Source organism: Platalea leucorodia (genome assembly GCF_965183815.1).
Source record: "Platalea leucorodia genome assembly, chromosome: 1".
NCBI classification, from domain to species: Eukaryota; Metazoa; Chordata; class Aves; order Pelecaniformes; family Threskiornithidae; genus Platalea; species Platalea leucorodia.
This window is the reverse complement of record NC_138823.1, coordinates 77,566,983-77,592,892: the sequence shown is the minus strand read 5'-3', so window position 1 is coordinate 77,592,892 and position 25,910 is coordinate 77,566,983. Positions and strand designations below refer to the sequence as shown.

Genomic DNA, 25,910 nt, shown 5'->3' with positions numbered 1-25,910 from the left:
CAAAGACACTTATGCAAACTGGCTGAAGGATGTAGTCATAAGCAACTTTTCAAAATACATGACAATAAAGTCAAAATAAGGCAAGCTAATCAGAATATGTGTGTACATATGTATGTTTATTCTCAGAAAATTGAGAATATCTACCAAAAAAGATCTTAGAGGTTTGAGCCAGGTAAGTGTGTAAGAGCATCAAGTTTTTATGGTTTATTATTGTAGAAGTTTATAGGTAGCAATAAATTCAGCATCCAGCAAGTTGGAAAGCTTCAGTATCACAGTAATAGGCCATAACACTTACCATTTGATCTAGGCAGTCTGTTCTAGTAATTTGTGCTTAGAGAGCTATTGCTTGAGATTAAGACTGCAAAATAAATCTTGTTTATGGGCAAACACCTTCTACATAAAGCAATAATTTGTTAGTAGAATTGAGATCTTAACAGTTTAAGCCACGAATCATTATCGGCCTCAAGCTGCACCAGGGGAAGTTTAGGTTGGATATTAGGAAGAACTTCTTCACCGAAAGGGTAGTCAGGTGTTGGAACAGGCTGCCCAGGGAAGTGGTTGAGTCTCCATCCCTGGAGGTATTTAAGACAGGTAGACATGATGCTTGAGGATATGGTGGTGGATTTGGCAGTGCTAGGTTAACGGTTGGACTCGATGACCTTAAGGGTCTCTTCCAACCTTAATGATTCTATGATTCTTAGTCCAGATCTAGTATTATACTGTAATACTGCTATTTCTGTGTATAAGTATTTTGTAATAGCCCTAAACAAAAATTCTCCTAATAGTAATAATACAGTTGAAATTGTTACACAGCCACTTAGTTTCCACTCCTTTCCCTGGTGTTATGCTCACCTTTCCACTGCTGCTCTTGGTTGTAAGGTCAGTGGCTGCAGTCTGGTGGCGGTGGGGTCATTATGGCAAGTCATGATCTGGAGGAATGTGGTGTTGATGGCTTCTTTTTCCCTCTAGGGTGCACTTGGGGTCACTATGTTTGCTAATGTTCTTTTACACCTTGCTTATTCTCCATTGGTCTGCATCTCTATGACACATCTGAATGTATATGGTATCTTTTACATATGTTAGGTACCTGTTTTTTTTCTTGATACTTATAAATTGGCTTTGTCTGGCTATAGTTCTGTATTTTAGCTGACCACTGGTGAGTTGTTTATAGCCATGGGGTCCTCAGTGCCAGCCTGTGCCCATCTCTTATCCTGGACCTGTACTCCAGTACAGTGCATCCTGTGTCCCTGCTTCTTGAGGCCTCTACTATTATACTGGGCCTGTGTTCCTCTGTGCTGCTTTGCTATGTTAATCATAAATATCTCACTTTGCACTGAATGATCACTTGTTACTATCTCTATAAAGCTATGGTGGTATTATACAATGACAAGTGAAAGTAAAGCAAAGAGCCATAGCCATCTGGCCAGAAAAAAAAATGTTAAAACTAAACCAAGTCAAAACCAAAACTGCAGGCACATTAAGACAATCACTCTCTACAACTACCTGAAAAGACATTGTAGTGAGGTGGGGGTTGGTCTCTTCTCCCAAGTAACAAGTGATAGGATGAGAGGAAATGGCCTCGAGTTGTGCCATGGGAGATTTAGATTAGATATTAGGAAAAATTTCTGCATGGAGAAAGTGGTTAGGCATTGGAACAGGCTGCCTGGGGAAGTGGTGCAATCACAGTCCCTGGAGGTATTCAAAAAAACTTGTGGATGTGGTGCTTAGGGACATGGTTTAGAGGTGGACCAGGCAGTTAGGTTAACGGTTGAACTCGATGGTCTCAGATGTCCTTTCCAACCTTAATGATTCTATGATTCTAAGTTCAGACAAAGCAAAGGTGGCAATCCTCTGTGCCGTGGTCTTGCAATCTCAGTACAAAACCTGTAGCCTGTTACTTGCACTGGCAATACTATATTACTGGGTTATAGCGTTACAATAGGTACTGGCCTTTTTAAAAATTGTTTCCTAAAAGGATAGGTTTTTATTTATATCTCTAGTCCAGATGCCATCTAAGTGTGTTAAACCTCTAGAAACTATGAACTGTATTGACTGCTCTGCATGATTATTTACACTGCTTTGAACTGCCCAAATTATATTTTAGCTCAAAAGAAAAGCAGGAAAGAATTTCCTGGAGGCAGTCCTAGACCTACTTAAGTATTGGGGAAATTATTCAGTGGCTTTCAGTTTTTCAACTGAAAAATAAAATGCATGCATGTATGCATATTTATACACTCAATAGGCTATGCTAAATAGCATATAGCCTAGGTAAGGAAAAGGGATAAAAAGGTAGGATGAAGTTCATTCTGAGGTCAGTCTATTCCATCAGGTCCATCAGTATGGATTAAATCAACCTCAGGGCTGCTCTGACTTATGCTGGCTGCCAACAGCCTTAGGAATACAGACTGTCATCTTGATCAGCCAAACATAACTGAATCCTACAATGTCCCTGTGTGGACTGGAGAGAAGGGGCGGCATCGGAACAGTAATACCAATTATCTTCCCTTCAAGAATTTATACCAAACCATAGTTGGTTCTTTATAATGATTTTCAGGGACATTTTTGCATCAACAATGTTGTGTTTATTAAGACTTTGCATAGTTTGCATGGACACTTAACCCATTTGTTTTCACAGTATGTACCACATCAGTGCTATCAGTTTGAAATATAGTTGTTGCCTTTTGGAAAAAGTAATTCTATGACTTGTTGGAACCTTTGCTATGAAAGCCATAAACCACCCAAATAACTATTTGTCAGTGAGTAGCCTGAGCTGGGCTGCTCCATGAGGGATGCTGAGCCAGGTGTTGAAGTCATCTTGGTGCAGGCCATGCCCTCACAGATGTGGTGCCATCCCCCCCAGGCAACAGGCTCCATTAACAGCCTCTGACATGGTGAGAAGATGAGCCAGGTGAAGGCTACAACTACCTCATTAACTTTGATTTGCAGCAAAATCTGCCACCTCCTCTGATGCCTCTGAAAGCATCCATTTTTCAACAGCTCCGAGGCTTTGCTCCGTGCACCTCTCTTTAGCCACTGCAAAAACTGCTGGCTTGCAGCTCTCTGATGTGATTCCCTAGCCTGTTACACCCAGCAGTATCTCAGAGCAGAGGAGTAAGGAAATATTTAGGAGGTATATTTAGGAGCTCCCATTGCAAAGAACACTCTCCCCTGTTCTTTCCAGGATGTTCCACCCCCCACCTCATCTTAATGGAGCACAGTAAAATTGAGAGCATGCAAATAAGACAAAACCCATGCAGCGCAGTGTCCTATGGCCTTACATCCACACCCGCAAATGAGAGTGCATGTGCATGGAAACATAATGTATTCCCATACTCTTAATTCCACTGCAAATCTTCCAGAATATGGTGGGGTTTGCCCTTGCAGCTCAGACTTATAAATCTGTTTGTTAGACTTCTCAATACCTAAAAGAAAATTAAGCTTAGGTCTTCTTGGACTTAGATCTACAAAGATCACAAAACCAAGACTCTAAAATGTTGTTTCTAAGCACATTAGTTTATCTTTATTTAGCTACAAATAGTAGCAGCCTGAGCAGCCTCCCCATGTAGGTGTGTTGGAGCCCCAGGTCTGTCTCTAGCACCTTCTCCTGGATGGCCCCCTCATCCCACATGGTAGCTCTGTCTCCTTTGGCACCTGACTGGACTCCTGGGCTCATCCTGCTGTGCTGGGTTTGTCGCTGGAGCCTGTGACCCACTCCTGGCTCTGCCTGCTGGCCAGGATCCTGGGGGATGGTACCCCATTGGTGAGGGCATGGCCTTCTCCAGAGTCGCCTCAGCTCCTACCTTGGCCTCCCTCCTGGAGCAGCACCACTCACTCTGGTCCCTTTCTTGTTACTGATTTTATTAACACCTGGGCCTCTGTGGTTCTCTAGTGGAGTAGTATCAGAAGAGCTCGTGTATGAGAGCGGTGTGGAGGAAAAAAAAAAACCCAAGGAAGGTCTAAGCAACAATGATAGCACTTGCATAAGAATTGTCTAGAGGGTGAAATTTTTCTTTAAAGATGTGTATCTCCAAATGAAAAAAGAAATAATTCTGCAAGATAGCTGTATGTCTGCAGCAACTTGTTAGAATAGTAACCCTATGTGGTCTCGTCCAGCTTTTGTAGTCTTATGCTACGTAGTTGGAAAACAGAAACACAAGTGATTTTCATTATCTTGCTTATAGATTGTTGGAGAGTTGGGGAGAAAATGAATTTTAAACATGAGTTTTCTCCATTTTATAGCCAATTAATAACAACACTTTTTTGGTTCTTTATATATTTGGGTCCATTGCATTTTAGAAGGGTTATAATAGCATGCAACATGGAGGGGAAAGATCTTTCCTTTCTGTGACAGACACAGTAAGCTATTGTCCAGTGTATGTGTTGGTGTTGATGGAGATATCATGTCTCCAGGCAGTCCTGAGATGGTGCAGAACAGGAGCCAGCACAGCTGGCACTTTGCAATTTTAGAGAGTAATTTTTAATGTGGTGACAGGGGTGAGGTTGAGACAAGAGTTTGCTGAGAGGCTTATGAAAATCACCATTCTAAATGGCATTGTGCATCATGGCTGAGATCTTAGATAAACTCTGAAATGTTCTTATTGTCATCCTGAGTAACTGGGTAATTTGGACAGAATTAGCATTCTGTTGTGTCTTTAGGAAATGCCAATTGCTTTTACACGCTCAGAGATGCAGACTTTTTGCTCTTTTGCAGTGTTTTGTCATGGTCAAAACTCATAAGAATGTATGTCTTTAGTTTGATTTCTGTCCTAATGCAGGTATTTCTGGAAATGCACAATTAAGGGAAGAATTACCATGGATGATAATGAAATATATATACACACCTTTTCCTAACACCCCAGTTCTAATAATGTATGTCCTCTCCTACAAATTACTGACTTCTTCCTTTTGTCCTTTTTGTCATCCCTTGCTTGTCCTCTTTATTATTCCTAGCAGCTGCTGCAGTTGACTTCCTTTACACATACACAAGTAAGTTAATGTCATCTTCTGCCCCAGAAAGCACATATTGCAGGCTCTTTGGGAGAGTAGCAGTGCAACAATTGAGTATTTTTGTTGGCACACTGAAAATTGCTTGTGTTGACTGTCACTGCAGCTGGTTTTAATGTCTAGTTTCTTATCTTTTGGCAAGCTGGTGACATCTTCCTGCAATTTTGTGTAACTTGTGCTGTATTAAGAAACTAGCAGTATCTCATAGCATTCTTATTAGGAGATAAACAGTCACCTATTACCATGTTGAAAATGTATAAAACCCTTTAAAACTTGGCATGAATATTCAGCAAATCAAAAAAACTGTAATATTTTAATGTTTCATAAAACTGAGCCTGAAAACGAATATCATGCCCGTTGCTATTTCCTCTTCCAAAGGAGGTCGCACTCAGCTCCAAGAGCAGCCAGAGGAAGAGCTGTGGCAACGACAGCAAAAGAGGGGCACGAGTGGCAGCTGGCTGACATTGCTCCTGCTCTGAAAATCCCCATAAAGCTAATAGTTCAGAAACAGCATGTCCAAACAGCTGCTCTTGTCCTGCTGAGAGGCTTGTGCTTGGGAGTGTGATGTTCCCGTGAGTTTTTCAGGTTGCACTTGCAGCCTTCTCTTCTGTAATAGCGGGGCCTTATGTCTTTTGGTCCTTCTTCCATACCCTAAGTGTCTACACCCCCCCGTACGGTTTCCCGTCTCCCCCTCCAGTTTCACCATCGACTTGCTTTTCCCTGCCCTTCTCCCTGGAGCTCTTCAGAGCCACCACATTCCAAGTGCTGCCAGCTATTTTCTTTAATGATTCTAGTCTGTGTGCCTTCCCCAGTCCCTGCCTGTGTCCTCTGGGGGACCCCTCGCAGGGCAGTAGCTTCTCTCCCCAGCCCTCAAGCCTGGAGAGACTGAAGGGACAGCCCAGCTGAGCTTGCTGCCCTGCTTGGGCAAGGGGCAGAGCAGAAGGGCTAAGCAGGCTGCTGCCTTGCGTAGCACCTAGGGCAGCATGACCTGAAGCCTTTTGCCCAGCTTCTTAGTTCAAAGGAAACTTTACAGCTATCAATGAAACATTTTGAAGCTAAGTGATGAAGAGCAGACAGCTTTCTTCCTTGCTCAAACTGGGGAGTGGGGGAGTTCAGTTTTCATCTTGTTTGAAAAGCTATTGCTAAACAGACCCTGCTTATCTATTACATTTGCTGCCTACCTGCTCTGAGAATGCTGCTCTGCTTGTGCAGTGTGAGGCTGAATGGTTTCTGGGCTGAGATTGCTCACAAGAGATTCAGATTAACAGGACTGATTAATGTTCACAAAATTCAACCTGTGTTATCGGGTGTGCTTCTGATAAATCAAACAGGTGCCTGTAGCATGTAAAATTAGATTCCAAGCGGGTTTTTTTTTTTGTTCCCCTGCTCTTTTTCAACCCAAGCTTTGTCAATCCAAGGTGTGGAAGAGTCAGTGATGGGGGTAGAGGAGAGGGAGTTACTAACTCTGCCATCAGTCATCTGTGCAACCTGCTGCTGGCAGGGAGGCCAGGCAGCACCAGCAGCCCTGGTGCCAGCATTGAGCCCAGCCGCATACTCCCATGTGAGTAAAAGTGTCCTTTTTCCCCAGGGCATGGTTGTTTGCAGTGCTTCTAAAACAGGGAGATTTGTATGTAGGGCTGCAAGGCTTATGTCTAATTTGAAGGGAAAACAGTGTGGGTTGAAATACTGCTTTTATGCTCCGGTTCTCTGAATACTTGTGATTATTTTAAGTCACCTTGTTTTGTGAGTTTAGTTGTCAATATAAAGTTCAGCAGGTATTTTGGAAAGAAAAGTCTGTGGAAAATCCTGTGGAAACTGGGCTACAGCATTGTTTTTTTTAAAGTACTGACTGGATTTGTGTTTTAACCAATGTGGTGGTTGTTATTCTGGTCAAGTGCTGGCCACTTGTCCATGCTTAAAAAGCACAGTGCTAGAAAGTTTTCAGTATGTAGTTAGTGTTCCTGTTCTTTGCTAAACACCAGTGTTTCTAGCTGTCGCAAATGTCAGGCAGTAGGTGTGTTAGTAATATTGGAATTTATGTGGTAGTTTTCAAAAGCAATAGCTAAAGTGCAGCTATTAATCACCCTAAAAGCTGCCCTCTGAACAACACAAACTTGCTTTTTAAAACACCATTTAAAAGGAGAAAAAAAAAGTAGTGAGGAATTGTTCTGCCTTTAATCCATTAAAGCATGAGGCTGGTGAAAGAGTTTTCCAAAATCCTACTGGTTGTTGGCCAAGTTGGGATCAAAATAAGCTGCACTGAAACAATCAAGAACTTGTATTAAGATTAAATTTAGTCTAAAGTTGCAGACAGCTCTGAGGGTGTCTGAACAAATGAGGATCAAGGAGGGAGAGAAAGAGAAATGAGAGAATCAGAAAGCAGTGGCTGAGTTTTTTTTGGTTCAGTTTGTGAATCTATCTCACTAGATGTTTCTTCACCAATAAGTAAGAATTGTGCTGAAAACTAGTATTAACACACAAGTTTGACAAGAAGGGAAAGTAACTCAATCATGTTTTTTTGAGTGGGGCTTATGTGACAGTTCATCATTCTTCTAATGAAAAATAGCAACATTTTTGCTACACAGGATTTCACCCTAAAATAATTTGAACTTCTTATAAGATAAAACAGAATTCAACTGCGTAGTAAAAGATGATTATTCCTAGCTAAATATGATTATTCCATTGTTTATGGTGCCTTGGGAGAGTCTAAGGTATTTTGTCCTGTATAGTGACATTTAAATGACTCTCTGATTTCTGATTTAATCTGGAAAGTATTGTTAGAAAGTTGTTGTGCTATTGAGTAGCCACCAGATGGTAGCATGATAGAGATAAAGGTAACATGTACCAGGGGTTTAGCTGTAAGTTAAAATCAGGGGAAAGCCAGTAATGATAATAGGAAACTATTTTTATAGGTTGTTGCATGTATTTGAAAAAACAAACTGCCGCACCCCAAATACAAACTGTATAGGTTTTCTGAACAATAGACACTTCTTGTGTGTTGAGTCAGCATAAGGCAAAAATGTAGCCAGAAACACCATTCTTGCTTTTCAACTAGAAGGGTACCTTGAGGAGCACATCATCTGGAATTGGCATATGTTTGTTAGTATGGATGCTTTTTTTTTTAAAGTGCTGGAATCGTTAAAGAGGAAGCACCAACTTTCTTCAGGGCCCAGAAAGAGGGACTTAACTATATTTCATCTGGTGACATTGACCAACTTACCTGTTCTGATTGCAGCTCGTTGCCTCAGATGCAATAGGAAAGCCTGAACTTCAGGGTACAGGCCATCAAAGAACCACCACCTGGACTCACGATAAACCAGGGGAGAAAAGTTGAGTGTGCTCAGAAACACCAAAGACTTCTTTGGATGTGTCTGTCTTTGGCTGCTGCCAGAATTGGGTTACTGGCGTAGGTGAGCTGCTCCAGCTCAGCAATTTTTCATTGCCCTGTTTCCTGAGGTTTTGAGACTCAGTGCTGCAATGTGCAGACTAATGAAACAAACTAAAAGTTGTATGAATGCATAACAGTTAAAAAAAAAAAATCAGAATACTGCTGTGAGAATATACACATTTTTCGATTACTTGCTTCCAGTTTGTAATTACCTGCCCTGTCCCATTTCTTTCTGTGAAAAAGTACTTCAGGCATCCAAAGTGGTCCAGAGAGCTTCACAGGACCTGATCTAGACTTCATGAAAGAGATAGAAGAACTTGCAAGGGGATTTATTGAGACCACAGAGAAAACCATGGCTTTAGAAAAGCTATGGGAGGAAAACTCAAAGTTCTCAGGTAAGCTGTGATCTTTCTAATAATGAATTGCTTTGTCTATCAGGTAGTGATAACCATCAAACAAAGGAATACTCTTATCTTAAAAATAAAACTAAAATTTTAACTGATCTTGAAAAAAGCCACTTTTATGATTACTATTACTGTGGCCATCATAAAATTATCAGAAAAACAGCTTTCTAAAACCGTGCCCTTGTTTTACTACTTGATAGTTAACAAAATACTGTGAGGGAAAAGGTTTAAAGGTAAGGATTGATAATCTGAGTACAAGATTACTTCATCTAACATGCATTCAAAAGTAACATATCAGGATTTGTCTTTCTCCCCAGGTTTTTCTGTTATACTAGACAGTATAGGGATGGAAAACCTCAGTAGCTCACACCTGGTGACCTTTAGGCAAACAAATCACTCTTGCACTAAAAGAGTGAGACTGGAGACGCCTAGTTCTGATGCTCCTGCTCTGTTCCCACTGATACTGCGCAGCCTTGCTGCTGTAGCAGGTGGGCATTTAAGACCTACTACTACCTTGCCTTTCTGGCTGAGTTTTCAAGCAGAAAGATTTAGGTGAAACAGTCATTTTCATGCCTGGCTGTCTGGGAGCTAGTACGTTCATCTAGCGTTGATGTGATGATTTTGCCTGAATGGTAAGCAATTTCTTTTAAATTGTTTTTGTGATAATAGTAAAAGTATTGGAAGGCACAGAAAATAAAGTGGATCACTATCTTTCTAGGGTATTAGTTGTTTCACATGCCTTTACTCTTGTAGAAATGCCCTTTGTGTACTACTTGCTATTGCTTATAAAATTGATTCTTCTGAAGTTAATAATGCTTCTCTGTAAAGGAAAATATTTGATTTTACAGGGCTCCATAACATCACTGCTTTTCTTACTGTAAGTATTTTTATTACAGTCTATTTCTAAGTTAGTTCTGGATTTTGAGGCATCTTTATTATAATTGTTAGAAATTTGTATCTTGTCAGGTTTTGGGAAGCTATATTTAAAAAAATTTCTATGCTGTTGAAGGAAAAATTGTCATCTTGTAAATTTGATAGAGGTTCAGCGGTTTCTAGATAACTAATTTAAACCAGTCTAGGTGTATTGGGTTTGCATGGCAAGGTTTTGTTAGCAGGGGGGCTACAGGGGCGGCTTCTGTGAGAAGCTGCTAGAAGCTTCCCCCATGTCCCATAGAGCCAATGCCAGCCGGCTCCAAGACAGACCTGCTGCTGGCCAAGGCTGAGCCCATCAGCGATGGTGGTAGCACCTCTGGGATAACACATTTAAGAAGGGGGAAAAAAAAAATCTGTACAACTGCAGCCAAAGAGAGGAGTGAGAATATGTGAGAGGAACAGACCTGCAGACACCAAGGCCAGTGAAGAAGGAGGGGGAGGAGGTGCTCCAGGCGCCAGAGCAGAGATTCCCCTGCAGCCCCTGGTGAAGACCGTGGTGAGGCAGGCTGTCCCCCTGTGGCCCATGGAGGTCTACAGTGGAGCAGATATCCACCTGCAGCCCATGGAGGATGCCACGCTGGAGCAGGTGGATGCTCGAAGGAGGCTGTGACCCCATGGGAAGCCTGTGCTGGAGCAGGCTCCTGGCAGGACCTGTGGACCCATGGGGAGAGGAGCCCACGCTGGAGCAGGTTTGCTGGCAGGGCTTGTGACCCTGTGAGGGACTCATGCTGGAGCAGTTCATGAAGAACTGCACCCCGTGGGAAGGACCGCACGTTGGATCATCTTGCAAAGAACTGCAGCCCCTGGGAAGGACTCGCGTTGCAGAAGTTCATGGAGGACTGTCTCCCATGGGAGGGACCCCACGCTGGAGCAGGGGAAGAGTGTGAGGAGTCCTCCCCCTGAGGAGAAAGGAGCAGCAGAGGCAATGTGTGATGAACTGACCACAAGCCCCACTCCCCATCCCCCTGTGCCGCTCGGGGAGTGGAGGTAGAGAAATTGGGAGTGAAGTTGAGCCTGGGAAGAAGGGAGGGGTAGGGGGAAGGTGTATTTAGGGTTTGTTCTTATTTCTCATTACCCTACTCTAACTTTTGATTGGCAATAAATTAATTTCCCTGAGTTGAGTCTGTTTTGCCCATGACAGTAATTGGTGAGTGATCTCTCCCTGCCTTTATCTTGACCCACAAGCTTTTTTTCCTCTCCCCTGTCCAGCTGAGGAGGGGGAGTGATAGAACAGCTTGGTGGGCACCTGGCATCCAGCCAAGGTCAACCCACCACACTATGCTGTTAGTAGCTAAAATTCACAGCTATTTGAAGGCTGAGTGTTCATTAGGAGCTATTTAAAAAGGTATCTGCCAGACCTTATGTAATTGCATAAAACCATATTACAAAATGTCTTGCCAGAAACTCTTATCCTAATGTGTATTTATTATTAAAAACAAACCAAACCAGAAAACTAACCCAAAACTTAAAAAAAAAAAAGAAACCCCAAAAAAAACAAAAACCACTAAAACTGCGGTGAGATTGAAAAGATGGGGCTCTTGCTTGGATGAGATTACTTTGAATTCAGATTTGTGATCCTGTAAATATGGCAAGTGGACTCAAGTGGGGGTGAAGGAAGACAGATTTGCAAGATGTAGCATATTCCTTCCAGAATCAATTTGGCAGTTTATGTGAAATGAGTTTGGTCTTTGTGCTGTCCCTAATGCATTAGTCTTTCACCCTTGCAATCTCAAGAAAAAGAGGAATGCTGAATGGGCACAATAGTGGATCTCCATTACTGTCAATTTTGTACGTTTCACAGATTACTAGTTTCACTTAAATATATTTTAAAATGTGTTTTTTCCATATGTGATTGATTGTAACTACTACTTCATGAAACCTAGATTTCCAATTTGTGTCTTGAGATTAGATGGCATTTTTATAGTGATATTTTAAAATTGATCGTGAGATACTTGATTGAAAGGAGCTGTATCAATAAGAAATTTCATTTCTGGAATGGAATATAAAATAGAAAGAATGTATGTATCAACATTAAGAAAATATTTAGTTGAGAGTAGCCTATCGCTATTAGTAACAGAGCTTGTATACACAAGCTTCTTTTTGTATAAACCACGCTCATGTTACCATTATCCAAAAGAGCCGTAGTGAAACAATTTAGAGAAACAAAGACTGCATAATAAAAAAGTATGATAGATCCTATGTTTTGCATAGGCATCTGATAGTGTAGTCCTTATAAAAGAAGTGGTTTTACCCCAGTCCATCTTTAAAGAGCTGTTCTTATCAATTATTATTTGACACCCTCACACCCCCACAAGGAGCTGTGACACAAGGGTGGCATGTCCCTGGTAGTCCCCTGGTCTTTATACTCTAGACTTAGAAATTCATTGCAGGGCTAAAGAGCTCCTTGTGTTTGAGACATCAAAGATGATCCTTCTCTTTAGGGTGAGTTATACTTCCTGGCAGAAAGAGATTGCTTATCTTTTCTCCCAGCTCCATTTTCCATCAGAGCAGAGAAAGACATCTGAAACAAAGCTGCCATAAATTCAAAGTACCACCAAAATGATGTGGTGAATTACCAAAGCTAGAGGTATGTTTCCACTTGAAAAAAATATTTTAAGTGGTTTAAAATTTGAGAGGGCAGGTGTAGGGGAAGTAAGAGGCACCTGTTATTTTTTTTCTGTTAATTGAAGTGTTGCATGTAAATGTGTTTTATTTGCATAAAGATGGATTTGAATGAAGTGGAGGAAATGATTTCTAGAGCAGAAAACCTGTACAAACAACCCTATTTATGGAACCTTCTGCATTCACTCCCTCACCTTGAATTGAACAGCTTTTATACAGAAGATGGGTTAGCTGCTGTAGCATGGTTTCTAAAAGTTATTCAAAAGTAAGTACTTTTACATGCTTGAAAGTGTTCTGGTTTAATATTTTACCTGCAATTCTTGTTCTTCTCACTGGCTATTTAATACAATAAGCATCTTTATCAGTGTAGAGGCTGAAATTTTCTGCTGCTTACCAGATTCTGCTTTTATAGAGATATGGTCGGAGTTTTCACCCATTCTGATTCTTTCATAACTGTATTTTTCACCTCTGTCCAGCTGAGCAGAGATTCGCCAGCATTCTCCAAGAAGTAGCTTCATCGTAACAATGGTTGAAATTAGCCCATCACATAATATGGCTTTGAACTTTGTAATGTGCTTTGGGACTCTCTGAAAGACAGAATATTTACATAGGAATATAAGAAAATCATAGTTTGGATTCTAATCAACTTAATATGTATGTAGCACTTGGTCAATATTAGGAAAATAACTCCATTTTGTTTCTCAAGCCTCGTGCTATCAAAATAGCTTTGGCTGTTCTTTTGCAAGAAATGAAGCAGTAAGAAAAACCCACGGAGATGTATTCTGAATAAGAAAGTTTTCTGCCTTGGGTAAAGGACAGCTGGATTCAGAGAAAGACATGGTATCAAAAGCACAGACTAAGACAAATCTCTACAGGAATTTTCAGTAAAATAAGGGAATTATTAGGAAAAAGTCAAAAACGTATTTGTCAGAGTAGGTAGTTGGTTGTAATAGGTAACTGTCATTGTAGTCAGTTAACATCTTTATAAGACTAGAGCAGGCCACCGAACCTGGCTGCCTGTGCAAGACTAGCCATGAACTTCACCAGTCTTACCCCATGGGGAGGCAGGGGCTCAAAGACTTAATGGGAAATTACTGTGCTGATTCTGTCACCCTTTAGCATCCTGCTGTCTTTTTCCTAATAAAAAATATATGAAGGATATGATGGCATAATTTTTTTTGAAACTGGGAAATAACTCTCTTGATTACAATATGTGGATTGCAACTGTGTTGAGGCTTGATCTTTTTTTTTTTCCCCTTTATGCCTGAGTCTTTTGTAACCTTATTCCAGCTTGTTCTCTGAACTGTTAACATGCAAAGCTGTGTTAGCTGTGCTTGCAGTGCTTATATCCCAAAAGCAGAAGTCTTTTCTGAAAGGCTGGCAAACTCTGAGTGTTCCTGAGGTAAGACAAGAACTTGGTTGTAAGTTTCTGGTTATTTCATTCTTCTTCAGCAGCAGTAAGCAAAGATAGCAGTAACCACTGACTGCTGTGCTGGGTCAAGTTATTAATTTGTTAATATAACCTCAGCAGTGATTTCTCTACCCTAAACCTATAGCATGGACAGAGTGAGAAGAGGGCAAAAGTAGAAGGTGTTCATGGTTATGGCATTTGTCTTCTCATGTTACTGTTATGCGTGCTGAGACCCTGCTTTCCAGGAAGTGGCTGGGCATCTTCCTGTTGATGAGAAGCAGTGAATAAATTCCTTGTTTTGCTTTGCTTGCATGCATAATTTTTGCTTTGCCTATGTTGTGGTTTAACTCCAGCTGGCAACTAAGCACTACTCAGCTGTACTTACTCAGTCCCCCCCAGTGGGATGGGGGAGAGAATCAGAAGAGTAAAAGTGAGAAAACTCATGGGTTGAGATAAGGACAGTTTAATAGGTAAAGCAAAAACCCTGTGCGCAAGGAAAGCAAGGAATTCATTCACTGCTTCCCATGGGCAGGCAGGTGTTCAGCCATCTCCAGGAAAGCAGGGTTCCATCACATGTAATGGCTACATGGGAAGACAGACACCATCACTCTGAACATGTGTCCCCCCCCTTCCTTCTTTCCCCAGCTTTATCTGCTGAGCATGATGTCATACGGTACGGCATAGCCCTTTGGTCAGTTGGGGTCAGCCCCCCTGGCTGTGTCCCCTCCCAGCTTCTTGAGCACCCCCAGCCTGCTCGCTGGTGGGGTGCTGTGAGAAGCAGCAAAGGCCTTGACTCTGTGCAAGCACTGCTGCAGTACTGCTCAACACAGGGATGTTTTAGTTACTGCTATCAGTCAACACTGTTTTCAGCACAAATCCAAAACACAGTCCCATACTAGCTACTATGAAGAAAATTAACTCTACCCCAGCCAAAACTAGCACAACCTATTAAACTGTTTTTATTTTGATCCCTGAGTCTTCTTGCCTTCCTTTTATTTTCTTCCTCTCCTGTGGGAGAAGGGAGTGAATGAGCAGCTGTGTAGGTGCTTGTCTGCTAGCTGGGGTCAACCCACAGGTGATTAATAAGAGCAGACTCGGATGCTTACATTTGGGTTTTGGGTTTTTTTAAGACTTTGGTACCTTTCAATGACCAAACTTGCCACAATTAATGCAATTTGGAAAGCAAACCACAAAAACCAATGCTCACTTCTTGACTAGCTTCATATTACTAACATACATTTCTAGAGGTCCTAGCTCAGGCAGAATTTAGTTAGCAGAAAGGATCCAAAATTAGAAACTTCTCCCAGTTCCTGGGCTGTACCATCTTTGCTGTGTCTCTCAGAGGTACTTAACAAACTTTTCATGCCTACGTGATGAAGTTAAACGGGTATTTTGGGGGCTTTTTTGGGCTTTTTTCCTACTCTTGTGTATGTTGGAAACTGCTGATCCACTCTAACAAAACTGGATTCTTATTTTCTTAATAACAAAGGAAAACTGGTAAATTTGGTATAAACTTTAAGTAGTAAATTACAGCTACGTTAACAAAGAATTTTGTTTCACAGCTAAAGTGACTGAGACTGGGAATTGTAAGAAATTCAATAGATATATTTTTGTCAAGGCATTCCCTGATGTGCTTTGTTTAATTTGTTTTGAAAATAAGTGTTCTGTTGTTTTAAAGGTTCCTTTTTTCTCTGCAGATTGGGTGGAAGTAAAATATAAGTATTCTGTGTCCATCCTGTCTTGTTGCAGGAATAACTGGGAGAACTCTTGTGGTGGTTTAACTCTCATTTTTGCTCTCACTTTTAACTCTTTTTCTCTCATTCTTTTTTTTAAGAGGACATTGGTCCTCTTAGGAGATATTTCCTTAACGAAAATTGAATGAAACTCTAACTGTAAAATCTGAATTTGTGGGTTTTTTTCATGAAAAGTCCAATTTGACAAAGCATCAGTTTTTTCAACAATAAAGTATTTTAATATTCAATTGCTTGAACTCCATCTTTTTCCACCAAGCCCTTTCAATTTTTCTGGGTGTACAGAGCGCTTGATTTTTATTTTATTTTTCACTTTCAGTACCTTAGTATCATTGAAGGATTTAACTATGATGCCATTGGGCCAAAGTTTCTATGAAGTGGTGAAAACAGCACTGAATTTAACTGCTACATCAGAACAGGACAGGAGCTTGGAAGGTAAGGTATTTGCTTCAGGGTTTTTTTGTAAGCATGTTGGGAATATGCGATAGCAGTAACTGTCTGAACTTCCACTAAATTCCTAATGTAAAAGGTCTAAGAACTGAACTATATTGCTGTAGTGCTAGCCCATTTCTTTATTGATCTGTTTTTTAAATACTAATAACTAAATTTTATCAGACTGACAACTATTTGATAAACAAAGCATGTTGGTCTAATATATAGTGTTTAGAATGATCTTTCTGTGGTGAATTTTGGAGAGATACTAAATCACTGCAAAGGATAATTTCTTCCATTTGGTAGAAGGATAGCCTCTTGTTTTGCACATGCATGTTAAGTATTATGGCTGTTTTACTTTAAGCTTCTTTCTTCTGTTATCATAAATTCTGGTCTCAACCGAAGGGCTATGTTTCCCATCTGCTGCTTGAGTATGGGAGATGAGTTTAATTGGAGAAGGTAGACTGGCCCCAGGACAACTCCTCAGGAAAAGGTCAGGAACAAGTTTCATTGCCAAGCTGGTGGCACACAGATTCTAGGTGCAGCTGTCTGCTCTGCATAGAAGGTCTGGCTAAGAATTATATGTAGTCTAAATCCCACTTCAGCTGTCAAAACCAAGACTGAAGTGGTACAAAGGTGATATGCTGGAGCCCTTGCACAGAGGGGTGAGCTTGAACTCCCTGTTTTTTCTGGTATTCTCATGGTGCTTTCCCTCTCAGCAATGATTCATATCCAGCTGATACACATACATTCACATGACCACATGCAGAATTAGATACACAGTTCAGAATGGCACCCTATTGGGTCTGCTGGCAATCACTGTGCAGGGGCATCTCACCGTTATTGTATCAGCTGTCAGAATACCATCAGATTAACTGACCTTACCATACTACTAATGCAATCATGGATTTTATCCTAGTGAAACTGGTGTTTAGGTGCACACATTACTTTTTTTTTTTTTTTTTTTTTTTACAAAAAGCTGGAAACATGGTACTTGGATCTCATCAAGTATGAATCATCAAGAAACAACATGAACAAAAAGCAGGAATAAGGTAAACAGAAGTTTGTTTGTTTGTTTGTTTGTTTTCTTTCAGGTTTTCAGTATAATCTTTCTCTTGGGGATGTTTTGTGGAATCCACATGCTGTGAGAGCAGAACTTGAATCCAGGTTTGGTTTTGATGATCTTCATGTTGAGAAGCTGCTAAGTTACACAGCACAATTAACAAAGGTAAACAACTTGAAAATTTCAGTGTCCCTCCCTTTCATCTTTGTTTTTATTTGTACCCTGAAGGAATTTTTTATGCCTTACGGAAGCTATAGTCAAATCTTAGATTTGTGAAGCAGCTACAAGACTGCTAAATATCTTGGCTTCATTCCCATCAAAATAAATGTAATTTAGCTTCAGCTGGAGTTTCTGCACATGAAGATGCTATCAACATCAGGTCTAGTTGTGCACATTAATGAATTTATGTTTCTCTGAAGTCACCACTGGATATGGCAAAGTCCTGAGTTTATTATCCAATCCTGTAGAGAATTCTTGGATTTGCTCCACTAAGCTTTTAAACTAGAACCTGGATTTGAAGCTGCCTGGATTAATTTTCCAGGTAGCATTTTTCATCTGGTTTGCTGTACAACAAATGCCTGTCTCTTCTGTCTGTAAATTAAGGCACTTCAAGAGTATTTTTTTTCTCAATTGTGTAGTCTTGATATGAATGCATCTGACTGAGTTGTCTCAGTGGGGCTATTCAAATATACCATCGATGTGTCAAATTTTGAAGAAAATCTCTTTTCTCAGAGTGGACTTTCTAACCTTTCTTCTAGAAAGCCAAAGCAATCTGTTCTGATGGTCTGGTTTGAACTGCAGAAAACTTGAAACATCTTTTGAATTTCTACTTAAGTCCACAGTTTTTGAATAGAACATGCTGATATTTATCTGAAATCTGTTTGCTCTTTGCCAGGTACAGTCTAGAGTTGTACTGCAGAAGAGCTCATCTATAAAAATAACTGATTTACACAAAGCAGTAAATTATAAAAAAACTTGACTATCAGTGATGGCCAGTTTGATCAACTGAACTGAATTTGACTATAGCCTGTTAGCTATGATTGGCTGTGTAATCCCAGGCAGCTCACTTGCTAGCTATTTATAGATTAATATCTTGATATTGTGTACTTATGTTAGGGCATTGAAGATCCTCAAAAAGTATGAAAAAAAATATGGAGGCCTGGACAATGTCTGTTCTGAGCACTTCAATTCCGTATGTAATGCCCCAGCTCTTTTGGTGTCAAAAAATCTGCAAAACTTTTAATAAATTTTCTAGTCACAGTTGAAAGGAGTTAGGATGTAAAGTATCTCAGAAAGACATTAATAAGGAGAATTAAAATGTACTATATTATTTTTGTATGCTTTAATAAAATTTATATGATTGGGAATAATAAATCTTTCAACACAGAACTTAGAAGTCAGGTTATGAGGGAAAAATCTGGCCTCTTGGCCATGCTGCTGACACCTGCCAACTTCAATTTAAAACTAGTCTGCTGCATGTAATCATTGGTTGAGGTGTACCATTGTACTGAATGCTTTTTACATCAGTAATTTTTGTACTTGTGAAGTTGCTTCGATACAGTTCTTCTAGTGTAGGTGTACTGTATCATTGTCAAGTTAGTGCAGCATCAGCCTGCAAATGACTGTAGAAGCTGGTGTAGCTACATGGTGAAAATTCCTTGCATATACAAGTATCATCATTCTGCCTGGTGTATGAGAACCCTAATGGAGCCACTGGTATTTTATACAGCACTCTGCATGTGGAGCACTTTGAAGTTTGTGCCCCAGAATATGAGGCTGGATTAAATGGGCTTTGTTCTCACTGAAGGAGGCTATGTGATATGTTTTTTTCACCAGATAAGTAAGTTGATAGCAGAGATAATACTCAGCGGCTCTCTTGAGGTGCTCATCAACCTCCTATGTCCCTGCCAGATTCCCACAGGAGAGACACTGGACCGGTTTGTGTGCTCTGCTCTGTCCAGTGTGCCAGAAGATAAAACAAACAAAGAGAATAATGAAGAGGACTGTGTTTCTGCCTGGCATGAGGCCAAAGTGTATCTTGTTCATGCTGTCAGCAAGCTCAGACTCTATGCACAGGTACACTTTAATTAATTAATAGATTAAATTCCTCATTTTTGCATGTAGATTGTCAACAGTAACTCAGTTAAAAGATCTTAGTTATTAAATGTTATTGTCATGAAATTTTTTCATCTTGCTAATAAGACAAAGTAATTCTTATAAAGAATTGTTACAGTGGAAGTATAATCTATCACCATGTGTTGACTTAATCAGATTTTCTCATTAACTCAAATACAGATTTGAAATCTAATAGGGAATATAGTAAAATATACTGCACTGCAAAGGCCTGACAGAAGGAAAACCCATTTACTGTCCCATCTGAGCCTGAATTTTAGGCAAAACTGAAAGCAGACTACAGGCCTCCACTAATATAGTGTTAAATTAGTTTATTTTTAATTCCCCTCCCCTATCTCTGGCAATAGTGGCTGAAGCATGTTGAAGTGGATGAGAGTAAATCTCCAGTATAGCACCTTAAAATTCTTCTCTGGCAGAACAGCTTGGCATGCAGTCTTTATGATGACATATGTGTAGTTGCATGGAGAAAAGGATAAACCATTCAGATGTTTCCTAAGGAAAACACTTACCTAGCCACCTTAATGCTGGTGTTTGTTTTTCTACTGAAATATGTTTTTTGCCGATTAAAAAATATTAGCTGTGTATCAAGCTGCTCTGGAGATGTTTGCAATATCATCTATAGAAAGCAGGTAGAGTTTATAATGTATTTCCTCAAAAATGTAGCCTTTGGTTTCTCTCTTGATAAAGGTTTCGCTGATGTATGATGACTTGAAGTAATAAGTTAATGTGATTGACAAAACTAATGCACTAATCCCTATTGTAGCTGTAGGAAAATCCAGTAATAATTTCAGCCATGGTTTTTAAACTCTTCAGAAGAGCTAACATCCTTATGATGGCAACTTGAAGTACTGTAGGCTACTGGGAATTCCCTTGGTGAACAGGACATGTTTTATAGTAAAAATCTGTTATAACAATGTAGCATTAAATAAATGTAATGGTGGAAAAAAATGTAATGGTGGAGGAAAGGAGAGCAGTCGGTAGGTTTGGCCAGGCCTTGGCATGCCTTATTCTAGGCTATACAATAGGACCATGCAGGCTCCTTGTCCATCTCTTTGTGTTTTGTTTTTGGGGACCCCCAAAAAAGTTGAGGCTGTTGTCTTCCATCATATTGGTAGAGTAGGCAAAAGTCCGGTAAGGGAAAGCAAGCCTGAGTAATTGACTGTGCAGGTCTGCTTTTGGTTGGTTTTAGTCTCGGGCCATCTCTTTACCATTCCTGGGTCTTTGGGCAAGGACAGCATAGCATAGGGTGTTAATTCTCTGTATGATGTAGCATGTTATATTGCCAACTTGTAGGTCAGTACAAACTGTATTGAAAATCAACCTTTGTGAGGCCAGTCATTTTAGAGTCTAGACACATTGTTGGGGAGAAATTTTACTATCGCTGTTAATTGTCTTTGGTTTTTTTAGACATGCAAATTCTGTGTCTTGTCTAAATAAGAAAGCTTTGATTCTCTAACAAAGTGTGTTCTGTTTTGCGTTCAATCTGCTAGGTATTTGAGCAATGGTTCAGCAGCAGCCTCTCTCAGAAACTCCTTTTGGAAGTTGAAAGAAGCATAGCTGATTTAATGTCTCAGTTTCTAGATGACAGGAAAGCCAGGAAACTTTTTTCAGAGATAAATACCCTGATCCAGCAATGGAATGAGAAATCAGATGCCTACTTTTCAGAAGGATATACTGCATCTCATGATCTGTAAGTTATACTTATCTTTCTGCAACTTGTGTTAGTGTTCAGGTAAACTTCAATATTTATCTTCACATTACATTTAATAGATTTCTGATTTTTGTTTTGTGTTTTTATTTTTGATTCTGTAATTCAAAACCTCATACAGTCAAATAATTGTGCTGATGCATACACATTCTGAAAAAGAAATTAAATCTGTCATTCAGAGTGTACCTACTCAGAGGTTCAGCAGAGGACCTGAGTACATGATCAGGACTCAGGAATCAGCAGCTGTGTGTAATTAAGCATTTTGAACTAGGACCTGAATTCTTCATCTTTTTCTGCAAAGTCTAATTCCCACAAATAGTTGCTGTGACTTAGTAATGCTTCTCATGGATGTATGCTATAGGATCAATCTGCTCATGTACAGCAAGTCCAGTGCATCTGAAATGTTTTGGATTTTTGTTGTAGCAGTCATACTCACCTTAGTTTGTGCAGGAGATCTTGGAATAGAAGACTGCTATGGAGAACAGAATTACAATGTAATGCTATGTCTTTATATATATGTAGTTTCCAATCTTATCTATGGTACTCTGAGGCTAAGATTTCTTTTAATGTTTTTGAACTTTCCAATTCTGTTTGGCTTATTACTTCATGCAAATGTAAGCAGTTTATATGAATATATGGCTATAAGTTCTGTACTTATTCAGAATGATTTGTTTTGTTGAAGCAGTCCAAATCTTCCTGTACAGTAGAGTTATTCTTTTAGCATTTGGTCACTAATCTAGTAGAAATATATTTTGTTGCAACTTTGAAATGCCTTCAATTCCCATTTCAGGACAAGTGCAACTACAAGCTTGTAAAGATTGTGCTTTAATTTCAGATATTCTAATTCACAGCATATGTTTTAAAATGAAATCAAGACAATTGTTCTGGGCTATTTATGCAAAATAAAGTGTTTTAAGAGCTCTGTTTCCCTCTCTATTTAAAAAAAAAAAAAAGGACTTATTATAAATGATCTGGAATGCTCTACACAGGACTTAGAAGTTGTAGATACAGGGAGTTAATGTTTGTCAGAGCTGGGAGAGCCTCATAAAAGTCTATTGCATAGCGCAGGAGCTTCTCTCTAAGTGCACACCAGATGACTTGCATCCCTTCTGGGAGTTATAATGTTGGCCTCAATTTGTCATTGCTTGTAATAGTTCTACTTGTTCAGATTAAAAACTGTCCTTCATTGGAGGAGGTATGATCCATGCTATACAAATCAACATCTGAGGATAAATCTGAAAGATACAAAGTGCTCTAATGCAGCACATCCCCAAGTGGGAAGTGATCTGGCAATGTCTTTAGTTCTGGATTTGTTGCTGTTTTAATTAACTTATAAAATGGACAGAGGCCTCTTTCCATTTCCAAACAAATCTGTTTGAACAGGGACACAAAAAAAATGAAAGAAATGTTTCCTAAGTAAATGAACAGGTATGGGATTATAAACAGGTGTATAACTCCTGTGCTTAACCTAACAGTCACTGGTGGAATAACAGCCACTACCTCCTTTTCCCACCCTTGAGTGTTCACAAGCATTTTTTTCAGTACAATAAGTGGCTTGGTAGAAAATGAACTCTCTCATGGAAAACTTCTCCTGTTTTTTTTTTTTTTTTTTTTTTTTTTTTTTTTGTTTTTTTTTTTTTTTTGTTTTTTTTTTGTTTTTTTTGTTTTTTTTCTGCAAAGGGGCGGAAAGGAGATGATTTTGTGTGTAAATCTTCCCTAACATTAATGGGTTTGGCCTTCAGTTAAATTAGTCTGAAAAGAAGTAGACTTGTCCATGAAAACAAGTTGTACTTCTCACCTGGGAGACTGATCAGTGAATGCTGAGAGTCAGAGGGGTTCTTTTGTTTTGTTTTTGTGTGTGGTTTTTTTTATTATTATTTTTTGTTGTTTCCTTAGTTTGCCAAGGTTTTTGTAAAATCCATTAGCTACTGTTAAGAGAGAGACTGCAGTCAAATTGTTCAATAATTTAGTAGTACATTTTGGAATTTGATTCTTTTTTTATAAAAGAAAACTGCTATCCTGCTGCTGTTGTAAGAAACTACAAAGTAGATGATATAGTGACTGCACAACAAAAAAAATCTGTGCTCTACCTCTTTTGATTGCAGAATCCTGCATCTGGAGAGAATGCAGTTTGTACTTCAGGGTGTACCTCAGTGGCCTGTTACAAAGAGATTGCTTCTGGTAGATGGAGCTATAAGGAACGTAATAGCACAGTATTTATACTTCACTGAAGGTAAAGCTGCATGGTGGTTACTTGTTACAAGCACTCAAATGACTTCTCCAGAATAACATGGGAAATGGATGACATTCTACCTCTAGGAAGGCATTTGGGCTCTGTTATAGATGTCACACTTAGATATTTACAGCAGCTTTTGAATTCCTAAAATTTTGTTTCCCTTAGTGATGATAGAACACAGCATAATACCTGTTTTCACTTCTCGTATCAGGAATAAACAATTTCCTTAAGCATCTTATATGGTGTTGTATGCTGCTGTGGCTGTTGTTTAAAGATCTAACTCAAGAAAAAGAGCCTGCTTAATAAAAATTAAAATTGTCAATGCCTGAGAAGTTTGACACCATCAGTCATGTATGCGTGAACAAGAAGTCTTGGTTTTAGATTTAGGTGCAGCTTGACTTTTCTGGCTGGTTATTGCAAGTGACGCAAAACACTGAGTTGGACATATGTATTTTCTGATCTCTTTAAGTAAGGATTTGATTGAGGGTTGTGAAGCATAGAGGCAGGGTGCTTCTTTCTCTGGAGGCTATGCTTTTGGACACAAATCTAGGCTGATGGTGAAGGAAGTGGAAGATTCCATTCCCAGAAGAGAGGGGACAGTACTGAAGAACTCAGGGCAAGTGGAGGTGTATTTTACAAGAAGGTAGGGAACTCAACCTGTTTTCAGCAGGTTGACTGAATAAGATGAACTAGCTCCCATGAAGTTCTTGTAAATATGTCTGTTCAGCAATTGTCACTTTCAGATTTGGAATACATTTGTAGTATTATACGGTGTGCTAGGACTCAGATTGTGTGATGCTGACCACCATGATACCCAGGAGTTGGTTGGCAATATAATCATATTATAAGGTCCACACAGACCTGGATTTAAAAAAAGAAAGGGAAAAGGGACAAGATATCTTTCTGTGAAACCTTTTAGTGGAGACCTGCAATACTGTAATGTGGGTATATATAGGAAGAACACTTGTATTACCCAGTTGTAACTAGGTATGTGAAAAACACTTTAACCCTTTTGGCGACACTGATAGTCTTAAATTACTTGATATTTACATATGACTTTACAGTAAAGAATAAACAATATATTAAAAATACAGATTTTGTCCAAGATGCCACTGAAATTCTGCAATTTTGTCCTTGATTTCTAGCTCGGATGTCTTCAGATTACAAATAAAAATCTGTTGTTTAAAGATCATTGTTGGAAATTAACAGACTGACACAAGTTCTGTGTATTTTAGTACTGTGCATCATTACTAGGAGTAAAGGTTGTGTAGGTCACATTACAGCATCAGTGATAACAGCAAAGCTCACTTTCCTTGTGTTATATTGTATAACATGTATGCTTCTTGGCTTTAATGGCTTTATAGCTGATTACTCTGGGAATTTAGCGAGCAGTTCTCTTGTTGATACGCAAAAAAATAAAAGATATAATCCAACATATGCTTTAGCTGTATCAGGTAAACTAACTAAACTGTAAAATCTGTTTTGGTCTCTAAAAATGAACAAGGACTGAGTGCATAGCAGGGAGCAGATCTCATGAGAAAACAAGTACTCTTTCAACATAATATTCCAAAGGTGCACTTTTAGGGTGTTTAATATTAAGTTTGCTGATTGTTTATCTTCTGAGTTGATAAGGTCATTGGAACAAAAGGTGTGATTTTTGTCTTGTGGGTTTTGTTTTATAGCACACAGCCACATGGAATCAGTACTGCTAGTTGTATTATCAAATCCTGATTTACTTGTGCACCCAAACTTGCAAGGCACCCCTGAAACTTCAGGATAGTTTCTGTAGTCTCCTTTTTAGGATGGGTTAATTTGAAGCATGCTACACATTTTTTCCTGTATACTGTATATCAGTATACCTTCCTTCATGATGGTGGAGTTACACTGATTTATTACAGCTGGGCATCTGCCCTCTCAGCTTGTGTGGTAAAAGGAGTATGGAGGAACAGTGGCAAGTGGGACAACCCAAATGGTACCCTGTCCCGCATCCTCCAAGGCTGGGTCACATTACGTACTGAGGGGGTTACTGCCTAGGGGTATGGGACTCGTTACGGGAAGCAGGGAAAGAACATTTTGGGATTGCACAAGACTTAAGAACCCAAGGCACGGAGAGGAAGTGATCTAGGTGGCTTGGGGAGGAACAAGTATGGGAAAATAGAAATAAAGTGATGAAAGGGGCTCCTAGATCAATATCCTTGCCTGGCCATGCCCTGCAGCTGACCATTGCAGGCTGTCCTGCCTTCTCACTAAACTCCATTTCTCTCATTTTTTTTTTTCCTGGGTGAGGAGTCTCTATTCTGTGTGCAAGTGTGTATATGGGGGTCTGGGTGCAGCAACTGAGGTCAGACCACGGGACATATAGGGGCCCATAGCAACAACTGAAAGGACTGGAGTGAGTGAAATCAAGTGCCAGAAAATGGGGTGGGGCCTGTGTGTCTGTGGTGCCAGAAACTAGAGTGAGTGAGGGTGGGCATCTCAGTCTGTGATTGCTAGTGAATATCAGGCTGGGACAGCTGAAGGGTGGGTGAGGTGGCCTGGGAGCTGCAGAGGCATGCACTACTCTGACAGTGAGGAGTCGTCAGCTGTCGGAGGAACCAGGGGGCCCAGGCCAACAGCAGAGAGACCATGGGGTCTGGGGGTTGACCGAGAGACCTGTTTGTACACCTCCTATGTGTGAGGCAGCTGGGGAGAGCTGAGGGACCAGGACCAGCTGCTAGATGGACTGAGTGTCCAAGAGCAGTTATTGCAGGGATCCACTCTGTGTGTGAGCAAGCACATCTGTACCAGAAGCCGGAGCAGGGCTGCAGCCTTGAGGGCTCGTATGC

General features: G+C 40.0%; 1 protein-coding gene across 1 annotated transcript in view; it reads left to right on the top strand.

The window, feature by feature from the left end:
- The window catches only part of ABCA13 (ATP binding cassette subfamily A member 13), a gene marked incomplete at both ends in the record, with an annotated part of 196,115 nt that overhangs the window by 2,981 nt on the left and 167,224 nt on the right, over positions 1–25,910 (top strand). Inside the window, 7 exons of the mRNA XM_082329177.1 lie at positions 127–172; positions 12,453–12,616; positions 15,833–15,948; positions 17,040–17,173; positions 18,920–19,084; positions 20,632–20,831; positions 22,955–23,082. Coding sequence (XP_082185303.1) covers positions 127–172; positions 12,453–12,616; positions 15,833–15,948; positions 17,040–17,173; positions 18,920–19,084; positions 20,632–20,831; positions 22,955–23,082 — 953 coding nt within the window. The remainder of the gene's footprint in view (positions 1–126; positions 173–12,452; positions 12,617–15,832; positions 15,949–17,039; positions 17,174–18,919; positions 19,085–20,631; positions 20,832–22,954; positions 23,083–25,910) is intronic.